Consider the following 12,174-nt stretch of genomic DNA (forward strand, 5'->3'; position numbering starts at 1 on the left):
ACCAACTTCCTGTCTGTTACACCAGGGTTTAATGGCAGGGAGAATCACTAACATATGTGGTCCCTTTTCCCATGGCCTCTCCTGAGAGGATGTATCTCCCCTGGTCTCAGACCAAGCTTCTTACAGCCTGCCCTTCCCTTTCCTTGCTTTTCATTTTTATGAGACAGAGAGACATTTTGGCATCCTGCTCCATATCCAAAGGGGATGCTCCCCTAGGTTGCCATATGGAAAAGGTCTAAAGGTTCCCTGGCTAGGGTGGTTTCTGGCTTGAGGGCCACCCAACTATGGTAATTATTTTTATATGTGGAAAGCTTTTGAAGAAAATAATAAACTGTTGTTTTTCATTTTCTATTCTTTGGTACCATGTGAACTGGTCAAATAAAAGAAGTGACTTTTCTAAAATCATGTGTGAAAAACAAGAAGGAGGAGAGTTTGGCAGGGGGACAAAGTGGAACAGTATCTAATGAGACCAGAGAGGCTGGGCCTAAGATGTGAAGAGCTATAAAAGCCAAATAAAAGAGGTACTATTTTATCCTGGAAGCAATAGGGGGACACTAGAATTTGTAGAGTAGGAAAGAACAGGATCAGACCTGGGCTTTAGAAAAGTCACTTGTGGCAGTTCTGTGGAAAGGAAAATGAAGACCAAGTCCAGGCAGGAAGTGACCAAGGCCTGAACTAAGAAGACAAATGGGCTTGTGTAAAAAGAGGTGTTGCAGAGGCCAGACTGGGAAGCTTAGCTGACAGGTAGGTAAGGGAGAATGCAGAGTTGAGTCTCATGCTAAGGGCATTAGAAGCATAGTGGGGACCTCAATACAAATAAAAAAGTTTGATAAGAGAGAGGATCTTGGCAGAAAGATAATGAGTTTTGGATATTCTGAATTTGAGCTGTCTATGTGATATTCAGTTTGAAATGTCCAATAGTAATTGGTGATGGGGACGTGAACTCAGAAAAGAAATTAGTTCATTTTATATAGCGATCTGGGTGTCATCTGAAAGGAAAAGATAATTACATTCATTCAAGATAATGGAGTCACCCAGAGAACTTGTAGAAAAGATGGCTAAAAACAGAACTTTGGTATATACTCCCAGTTAGGGAGCAAAACATAGCTGATGAGCAAACAAAGAAAACTTAGAGCAACCTAATATGTGGGAGAAGAGAGTTGGGTCATGAAAAATGAGAAGAGCATATGGAGAAGTTACAGTTAAACCCAATCAAAAACAAGGAGAATGAGAAAAGACCCTCACCAGATTTGGTGATTAAGAGACTGTTGAAACTCTTGGAAGAAAGCGGTTTAAGCTGATGATGCAGATGAAAGCCAGAATGCAAAGGGCCAAAGACCCAAGTTCAACACATCCAGAATAAAACACAGTAGCCTTGCTACCCCCCATCCTCCCTGTTATCCTGGTCACCAGGCTCACCGCTCTGGTGTCCTCCTCCTCCATCACCCCACATGTCCAATGTACCATCTTGTGTCCCCTGCCCCTTCCCCTCACACAGCCCAAGCCCAGGGCAGCCCTCCAGCCCTCATGCCCTCACCACAGCAACAGCCTTCCTGTCAGTCCACCCCCTCCAACTACCCTCCACTAAACTACCAAAATGACCTTCCTCAAGCACAGCCTGGCCACGCCGCCTTTCTTCCTCAGTGAGCTCCAGGACCCTGGGCATAGAAAGCTCGGAATGACCTAGCCCCTTCCTATCATTCTTATACTCCCTTCCATGTACGTTGAGACCCACTAGATCTGACTTACACACACATGCCCTTCTCTTGTAGTCATTACATGCAGTTATCTTCTCAATCAAAATGCTTGTTTCTTAAGGGCAGAGGGAAGGAGAAAAGAAGAGACCTAGTGACTGAGGGGTTGACAATTTATTCTTTTTGATAGCCTGACAGTACCTAGGACATGATTCTAATACAACTCTCACATCAGATGTCAGTCATTTCCTGTTGGCTAAATTATACCTTTCAAGGAACACTTGGTTATCTTAATTTGACTTGACTTACTTTGCAGCACTCTTGATAAACAAAAACAGAAAGATCCAGTGAAGATAACTGTGCTTTTACACCAAAACAGGCATCAAATAAGATGCAGAAGAGAAATTCTCCAAGCTACTTGACAAGATCCTCCAAACTGCACGAACACAGGCTTTGATAATTGAAGATTTCATTATGAAGATGGGCAAAGGGGAGGATGCCAAAAAAATTATATTAAAAACATGACTCAGGTTTCAAAAATGAAATACAAAAGACTTACAATAGCTGGAGGCCCAGATCCTTAAAGATCAGGCACATTTTCTTGCATAAGAAAACTAGGCATGGAAATCCCAGTTCTCTGGCCAACCAATGGCAAGATACAACAGGTAGAGAACATATACCACAGTTAAAGTGGGATACATTTCAAATCAAATTATGATTCTTAGCAGCCTTTGTCCCATTTTTCATGTACTAAAGGACCACTTTTTCTTCTCCCCCCCCCCCTTTTTTTATTTTACGGCTGCTATATCAAGTCATTTTGCATGGCCTTTTCCAACCTCCATCATGTATTCTTCAGACAAGAGATGATCATTTGCTTCTAGGACAACCAGCATCAGTCAACACTATATGCCATGCACCAGGATACAAAGAACAAAATGAGTGGTCTCCGCTCTCAAGGAGCTCCCTAGCCAAGGCAAGAGGCCCCGCAGAGATATAGAGGTCTGTATAAAATTAACATATATGAACTGGGGGGCAGGGATGGGGGAACAGAATGAGAAGAGGCTTTCTCTAGCAATCGTGTTTCATTGAGCCTCAAAGCCTTTCCAGATGGAGGACAAGAGAACATTCCAAATACAGGGACAGCTAGTCCAAAGGTCTAAGTGAGACATTCCGGCTGTACCATGTGTCTGTAAAGGGAAGGAATATATAATAAGGCTGGGAGTGCAGCTTAGGGATGAGTTGCCAAGGACTTTAAATGCCAAAGGAATTTCAATTTTATATTCGAGCTAAGAAGGAGTCGCAAGAATCAATTAAATCACCTTGAACAAAAAACTTAAATAAAAAAAAAAAAATTTTTTTAAGCCAATTAGAGGCAGCTAGGTGGTACAGTAGATAGAGAACCTATCCCTGAAATCAGGACAACCTGAGTTCAAATCTGGTCTCAGATATTTAACACTTCCTAGCTGTCCTGTGGTACAGTGGATAGAGAACCAGCCCTGAAATCAGGACAACCTGAGTTCAAATCTGGTCTCAGATATTTAACACTTCCTAGCTGTCCTTGGGCAAGTCACTTAACCCCAACTGCCTCATCAAAAAAACAACAACAAAACAGAAATCCTGAAAAACAAAAACAATTTTTAAAAAACACTACTGAACTAATAAAAATTAAGAGGTTTTTTTTTTGAGGGGGTAAGGCAATTGGGGTTAAGTGACTTGCCCAGGGTCACACTGCTAGTAAATGTCAAGTGTCTGAGGCCCCATTTGAATTCCAGTCTTTCAGACTCCAAGATCGGCCTTCTAACCACCGCAATATCTAGCTGTCTCTGGTTCACATGCTCATGCAGTTTGGAGGATCTTGTCAATGAACCCAATGGTTCATTGACTAATTTAATTTTAAAAAAGAAAGAAAACTAAATTATCAGAATCAAAAATGAAAAGGGTAAATGCACAACCAATGAAATTGACATAAAAGCAATTATTTAGGTGCATTTTTGCCCAACTACATGCCAGTAAAACTGACAAGTTTTGTACAAAGTATGTACAAAAACATAAATTGCCCAGCTTAACAGAAGAGGAAATAAAATACTTAAATAACCCTCTCTTAGAAAAAGAAATAGAACAAGCCATATATATACTTCTGAAGGTAAAACTTCAGACCCAAATAAATTTACAAGCAAATGTGATCACTTAAAAAAATTAATTCCTACATTATATAAACTGAAAAAAAAATGTTCTACCAAATTCCTTCTATGACTCTTTTATAGCTTTGATACCTAATACCAATTTTCCTAATAAATTCTGACGTAAAATTTTGCAACAAAATATTAGCAATGAGACTACACAACATATCACAGATCTTATAATATGCCAGTATGTATTTATGCAAGAAATTCAGGGATGATTCAATATTAGGAAAACTATATATATAATTGACTATAGCAGTAATGGAAAGGACAAAAATTTATGATTATTTTAATAGATTCAAAAAAAGTTTGACAGAATACAACATCCATTTCTATTAAAAACACAGCAAAGCATTGGAATAAATTGAACTTTTCCTAAAACGTTAACTACTATTTGAAATGCTAAATTTGAAATGAAATGCTAAATAATTTGAAATGCTATAATAATAAGGCAAGAAAAAGAAATTAAAGGAATAAGCATAATCAATGAAGAAATAAAACTATCATTATTTGCAGATGAAATGATGATATGTTTAGAGAAGTCAACTAAAAAATTTAGTTGAAACAATGAACAACTTTGATAAAACTGTAGCATATAAATAAAATCAAATAAATCATCAATATTTCTGAATTTTACCAACAAAATCCAACAAGAAGAGAGAGAAAGAGAAATTCCATGTAAAATAACTGCAGACAGTAAAAAAAATACTTGGGAGTCACATAAATACAGATTTAAATAACTAGAGAAATTCTTATTGCTCGTAGGTAGACTAAACATATAATAAAATGAGCTTATATAATAAAAATGATACTACTTCATAAATTAATTTACCTACATTGTGCCACACTAATTAAAACTATTAAAGAATTACTTTATAAAGCTAGGAAAAATAATCACAAAATTCATCTGGAGGAATAAATGGTTAAGAATATCAAGGGAAACGATAGGGGTAGGGAGAATGGGGGGAAATAAAGGGGAAAGCCTACCAATACTGTAAAGCTATAATCACCAAAACATTTTAGTGCTGATTAAGAAACAGAGTAGCTGATAACAGAACAGAAAGGGTACACAACATGCAGAAGCAAATGATCATCTAAGCATTTATGACAAGAACTCCCTATTCAACAAAAACTAATGGGAAAACTGGCAGAAATTTAGGACCAACATCTGATAATTCATACATACCAAGATAAGCTCAAAATGGATACATGAATTAAACATATAGGATGATATAAGCAAATTATAGGAGTATGAAATAAATTACTTGTCAGAACTACAGATAAGGGAAGGGCTCATGACCAAATGGGGGATAGAGAGGTTCACAGGAGGTAAAATAGATCATTTGGTTATAAAAAATTTAACAGTTTTTATACAATTTTACAAATTAAAACAATGTAGGCAAAATTAGAAGAAAAGTAGGAATTGTGGGGATAAAATCTTTGCAGCAAATTTTTTGGATGGCCTCATTTCTCAAATAGATAGTGGAACTGAGCCAAAGTCATAAGAATAAGAGTCACTCCTCAGGTGATAAATGGTTAAGGGATATGAACAAGCAGCTTTCAGAAGAAGGAATCAAAGCTAGCTATGGTCGCATGAAAAAGTGCTCCAAATCACTATTGATTACAGAGATGCGAATTATAACAGTTCCAAGGTAACACCTCACACCTATCAGATTGGATAATACAACAGAAAAGGAAAATGGCAGGTACTGGAGGAGATATGGAAAAAGAGAAACTCTAATGCACTGCAGGTGGAATTGTGCACTGGTCCAGACATCCTGGAGAGCAATCTGAACTAGGCCCAAAGGGACATAAAATTGTTTAAGCCCTTTAACTCATCATTAGCACTACAAGTCTGCATCCCAAAGAGATCAAAGGGAAAAAGGACATACGTGCACAAAGGGATTTAGAGCAGCTCTTTCTGTGGTGGAAACATCTGGAAGAACCTGACAAAATTTAAGTTTAATTGACAAAGGCTTCAAGTACCCAGAGCTATCTCCAGGTCACAATGAGGCACCAGATCAAGGATCTGTAGAATAAACTTTTAAATATTGGCTAGCAATTTATTTTTATCTCTCTTGTTATTAATTTTTAATTGGGCAAAATGAATTCTTTTCTTCTCTCTGAGAGAAAACTCTAAAGTCCTTAAACTAACAATCAAATTACTTCTCACTGGTGTGAGGTTCTCTAAAAAGAAAAGTTCCTTTTCTTTCTTACTGAACCAAAGAATAATTGACACAATCCCAAGTAGAACTCTCCTTGTCTTCTCACAGGAAATTTCTTAAGGAATCCATAAGATCCTGTGATATACAGAAGACAGGAAGTATCAAGCAAGAAAACTTTTTAAAGGAAAACAAAATCCTCTTAAGCAACATAATTTTCTTCTGCAAATTACCCATTTTGACTTCTTTCTCCTATTTAAAGGCAATACTAATTATTAGGCGGAAAGCACAAAAACAAGTACAGCAGAGAAAATATATAGGGACAGTTGTGGCTGAAACACCATTTCTATAATAAATCATTAAGTTGCTTCTTAAGTACCCCAATGGACTATCAACAAATTATTTATTGTTAAAACAATTCTGATGCTACATTTACACTAAACAAGATCCCTTTTTTCCCCAAAGCAATTTAGCTGCTTTACTAAGAGTTATTTTTGCTAAAATAAAGAACTTTGATATTCCCTTTATACAACTTGAAAACAGCAGCCCAATCATAGAGGCCTGCCAATGATAGTTTCCTCAATTTGGAGTCAAGAAGACAATCTAGCCTTAAAACATGTGGATGTGTGACCCTAGGCAAGTGAGTCCACTGATACCTGCCTCAGTTTCTTCATTTATAAAATAATGACAATAAAAGTGGCACTTATCTCTTGGGGCTGTTGTAAGAATCCAATGAGGTATTTTTTTTCCCCTAAGCTTTTCATTCTCAAAACACGTGCATAGATAGTTTTCAACATTCATCCTTGAAAAACCTTATGTTCCAAAATTTTTTCCCTTCCTTCCCCTTACTCCCTAGATGACAAGTAATCCAATATATGTCAAACACGGGCAATTCTTTTATACATTTTTTCCACATTTATCATGTGCAGAAGAAAACTCAGATTAAAAAGAAAAAAAAATACAAAATGCAAGCAAACAGCAAAAAGAGTGAAAATGCTATCCACACTCAATCCTTTCTCTGGGTGCAGATGGTTCTCTCCATCACAAGACCATCGGAACTGGCCTGAATGAATGAGGTAATATTTGTAAAGCACTTTGCAAGCCTTACAGCCCTCTGTAGGTGCAATAATGTTCATTTCATCTGATGAGCTTTGCAGACTGTGATTCAGTGAGAGTCATTAAACACCATTCATCTTGTCTCTTTTATATCATACACCAAGTATGCTACTTTTGTGGATGCCAAAGCCCTTGACTTTAAAAGAACATCAGCCCATCAGAATCCCTGGGGGACCTGCAAAACGTCCAGCATGTCTCCCATATTCAGTGGCAAAGCAGCATGAACATAATCCTAGCAAACAGTAGACTAGGAAACACACAACTGAGAGCCCCATAGCCTCAGAGCCAGGCAGACTTGGGTCCGAGTGTTGTGGCTGATTTCTACTAGGAATGTAACCTGCACCAAGTCATTTAAGTGCTGCATCCTCAAGGAGACTAAGACAGAAGCTGCACAAGGAACTGCCCTTCAATGGCAGAAGATGTCTCTCCACCAGGAGACCCTCACACTATTGAAATCTCATAATCAAATTCCACAAGTCCTTCAGGTAATCACAGCATCCAAGAGTGGGCAATGCAACTCACCAGATTTTAGCAGCAAAGTCTTTTTGTTGGCTGAAAACCTTTCTTGTCCTTCCATCTCTCTCTAGCCTCCATGCAGGCCTTCCGTGCCAAGCCTCCCCTCTGTTCTGCAGTGGTCCACACCGTGCCCCATCCTCATCTGCCTTGGAGATGACGACCTCCCTGCCAGGCTCCACACTGGTGCCTTTGCCTTGTGGACAACTCTTCCAATCCCCCATCCTCTCCTTTACTGACTACTCCCCCTATCTTGTACTGACTCCAAAGAGAATCATGGCTCTAATGATCAAAGGGTCCTCCATCACAGGCCATCCAGGCCCATCATTCTGCACATAAGCAAGTCCAAGAGGGAAAGCCCCTGAGGTTCCACCACCAGGAAGCACAGAAGGCAGGATTTGAGCCCAGATGCCTTGGGAGCCAGAGCTCTCTCCACTATCTCATACTGCTTCCCACAGACCCGTGCAGGTGAACAAGTTGTATTTCTGTCATCACAGCAAGTCCTGAAATACATCTCTGTTCACTGTCTTTGTAGCCACAAGCTATGCTGAGTGTACATCACTGAATCTCAAGCCCAGGACCAATAGGCTTGGGTTTAAGAAGTGGCTCGGACATTGCAAACCACATGGGCAACACCAAGTGCCATGGCCTCTCTAGAATTTCCAATGTTTATAACCAAAACAGCAACAGTAACACTGCATCATCCCAGCATTCCATAACTTTAAAGTGCTCCATTAATCTCACAAGATTGAGAATGTCTTTGATACCAGAAGCTGCAAGCCCTTAATGTTCAATGCTTCACATATGCTTTCTTATCTAACCCTAAACATAAAAATGGTAGGAAATAGAGCTAAAGGCATCCTGCAGTCTTACCGCAACCCAGAGAGAACAACCCAGCAGAAATGTATTCTGGGAATAAATCCCAAATTACTAGATTTTTTTTTCCTACCATCACCTTTCTTTCCCAGAAAATTTGGCCATCTCCGGAAAATGAGAACTGTTAGTACAAAATTCAAAGGCTTTAGAGGATTCATAATCTATGTAATTTTCTAGTTTTAATAGAATTCTAGCCCAAATCCTGATTCAGATCCCATCACATGTTAAAGGTTTAGGGGGAAGGCTTCAAGTGTAGGCATAGATAGAGCTTATATGGACAACTTACAAAAGTGTTGGCAAGAATCAGAGGGGATGAGAAAGTATGGCTACAGTGTACTTTCCCTTGTCAAGAATGCCTACATAGATGAAATCCAGGCTTCACTAAGAAAATTCTTCCTTAATCTGCTTTAGGAACATAAATTTCATTTAGATGCAATGTTAGGCTCAATTGCATGACTGTCTGGCCTAAAAAACTTCATATGCTTCAGGAAAATATGCAATTTGGCTATCATTTCTTTATTTGGCAGGAGAATCTAGTTCAAGATCTATCTCATTTTCATTATGAATATTTCTCAAGATAACAAAATGGCAGCTGTTCCAAATTTTGTCTTCAATCAATAAACTTCTAATTGAGACTTAATGAATTAACAAAACTTATTCTTATGTCCATATGGTCCAACTTACCCTTCCCGAGGACCCTCTGGACTAAGAAGTACTTGCCTCTTCCAGAAGCCTCTGTTTGAGCTCTCGCTCAGTCTCCAGTTTCTGTTGCAAACTTCGGGCATTCATTTCCAGCATAGCATGCTTCTTCTCCAGGTCGTTGAGCTGGACATGGGGAAGAATACGATGGAAGACCACAGGTGAGTCAAATAACTATCACATGGCCACAATCCTTAACACACATAAGAGATAGGTTTAAGACCCGGATTGCTACCAAAGCCAGGGGACCCTTCTCAGCAACTTAGAAGAGCCTAACAGAGCTGCTTGAGGGAAAGAGAGGTTGACCTCCTTAAAACCACAGAGCTATCACTTCTGTGCAAGATGTGGACATGAACTCAGGACCACCTGCTCCCTGCCAGCCGGCTCTCTATCCCACTAGGTCCAATGCCTCAGAAAGGTCAGAAAAGACACTCATTTAAAAAAAAAAAAAGAAAAAGAAAAAAGATCCCCAAATTCAGTATCAATGACAAGTCTCATAAATCTTTACAGACAACAGAAGAAAGCACTCTAGAGTGGGAGTGAGAAGATTTAAATTCGAAGCTGCAGATTTATGTTCAAAGCTGCAATCAAACACTTAACAGTATGTGATTAGAAACAGATCCCATAACTTTTTTCAGCTCCAACTTTTTTATCGGTAAAATTATTATTTGTCATGAGGAAACTGCCTTTTAAACTTTAGAGCCTGCTGAGATGTACGCTAGGACTTTTAGATCTCTTCACTGTGAATCTTAAGCCAGCACAGCCTAAGAGATGTGTGTTGGGCAGGGATGAAGGAAGACCCGATCTCAGAGTCTGCCTCTGCCATTCCTGGCAGCGTGACTTTCAGTAACGCACTTTGTCTCCATAGGTTTTATCCAGCCCCTAGAGATTCAATCAAGAGAGAAATCTATATTATATGTCAGCCATATAAAATCTGTTTTAGATGTGTGTGTGTGTGTGTGTGTGTGTAGAAGGGGCGGAGGTGCAGCTGTATGTATATGTGTGTGTATATACATATAGATAGGGTCAGTGTGTGTCCGACTTACGGCAGAACATTCTGAGCTCATGCTCAACCAAGCAGCCACCATCGAACACATTCTAACGACTCTCAGTAGAGATGTCATTTTGGTCCTCTTCAATAATGAAGGACAATAACCATGCATGTATGTGCAGATATAAGTATATCCTTGCTTAAGCTAGTTTGAGGGAGATGGAGGGAAGAAGGAGGGAAAAAAATAAAGTAAAAAGTACACAGCAGAGAACAAAATAAAATTTATAAGGAAGCAAAGAAAAGATGGCCAGTCATGTAACATAATGTCTTCTACTACTATATATGCTTTTTCGAAATGGAAATTTATTGTTATATATTCTGAACCCACCCTGACATTCTGCTGCATACATATGATTTTTTTCTCCTGTCTTTTTTTTTCTGTTTTATTTTTATTTTGCATTTAAGTTTTAAATAAATAAAGACAAAACAAAAGTGAAAATAAAGTATTCCTCAAAATTAACCATAAAGGTTACTTTATGTTATGGTTATGCTATGGTTATCTTTAAAGTTATCAGCCCTTTCTATATGTATAGTATGCCAAGAAAAGCACTAAGGTTTAGGGCTCCAGAGTGAAAGGAAGCCATAACAAAGATATTGGAATGGTTTGCCATTTCCTTCTCCAGCTCATTTTACAAATAGGGAAACTGAGGCACATGGGGTGAAGTGACTTGCCCAGAATCACACAGCTAGTGTCTGGGTTGGATCTGACTCAGGTCCTCCTGATTTCACTGTCCCCCCTAGTTGTCCCTCACATCTATATATCAGATACTAATGAGTTCTCCAAATATGAGTGCAGAAAACATGAGTGCAAGAAAAAGGATAACTTGTGGCTCCAGAATCATTCTGTTCTTGATAACTTCTCTGAGGATTAGGGTCAGTAACTGGACCTAGGCTGTTCTATCACAGGAGAAAGAGCACAGAATTCCAAGTCAGAAAGAAAGAAAAGATCAAATTCTGGAATTATCATTTAGCTAACTGATCTTGAGCGAATCACAGCCCTCTGGGTTCCCTCACTGGTTGTGACAAAAACACTTAGAAGACTGAAAAGCAGCATATGGGGTTGCAGTTTTTGGATGGTGAAGCTGTGCCAGGCAGTTGTGGCTCCTTTCCCTCTGGGCCTCCTGATGTCACACAAACCGGAAGGGTAAGGCCTTCTCCTGGGCCCAATGCCCACCATGCCAGCAGGCACAGAAGCTCTGACATCATCTACCTGAGCTGTTTAACCCCAGTGGCCCCCCACTTTTGAGGGCTCCCCATGTTAATGCCAAACTTAGTGCAGTTGTCTGACAGGTTGATTCCACTGCAGACAGAACCAGCAGATCCCTATGACAGCCTCCTGAGGAGAGAGATTCTGGTGGGTGCCAGCCATCCAACCAGACTAACCTTATCTGAGAGGCTCTCAGCTTTCAGCTTCTGCTCCTTCAGGGCCTGCTGCAGAGCCAGGATCTCAGCCTTGTGTTCCTTCACGGCCAGCTCCACCACCTGACGAGACTCCGTAATACGCTGATCAGCTCTTACTCTATCCAAAAAATAAAGCAAACTTAAGTCAGCATTTCCAAACTTTCTTTGGGACAGAGGGAGAAAAGAAGTCACTTATTGAGTCTAGAAGAGCTGAATGAAGGCTAAAAGCACTGTGGATTTGCCTAGACAGATCCCTAGAGTATCACCCCTGTGGTCTGCAGACTCCGTCCTTTCCCAAATGAGCTCCGGCTCTGCCAAAAGGCCTGATAGCAGATATCGATGGCAAGATGCAGATCTGCTACAGAAAGTGGGTATGTTTGGACTAAGGAAGTTTCAAATATTTGAAATGAGGTCTGGAGGAAGGATAAGATTTGTTCTGTTTGGCTTCAGGCAAACCCAGAAGCAATGGACAGGAGGTA

General features: G+C 39.6%; 1 protein-coding gene across 9 annotated transcripts in view; it reads right to left on the bottom strand.

The window, feature by feature from the left end:
• Window positions 1–12,174, bottom strand: part of CIT (citron rho-interacting serine/threonine kinase) — a 151,200-nt gene that overhangs the window by 23,848 nt on the left and 115,178 nt on the right. For all 9 annotated transcript variants that reach the window (XM_031948704.1, XM_031948703.1, XM_023497176.2 and 6 more), the window contains 2 exons: window positions 11,678–11,813; window positions 9,265–9,369 (listed from right to left, as the gene is read on the bottom strand). In XM_031948704.1, the coding sequence (XP_031804564.1) occupies window positions 9,265–9,369; window positions 11,678–11,813 (241 nt within the window). The remainder of the gene's footprint in view (window positions 1–9,264; window positions 9,370–11,677; window positions 11,814–12,174) is intronic.

Source organism: Sarcophilus harrisii, chromosome 1 (assembly GCF_902635505.1).
Source record: "Sarcophilus harrisii chromosome 1, mSarHar1.11, whole genome shotgun sequence".
Classification (NCBI taxonomy): domain Eukaryota; kingdom Metazoa; phylum Chordata; class Mammalia; order Dasyuromorphia; family Dasyuridae; genus Sarcophilus; species Sarcophilus harrisii.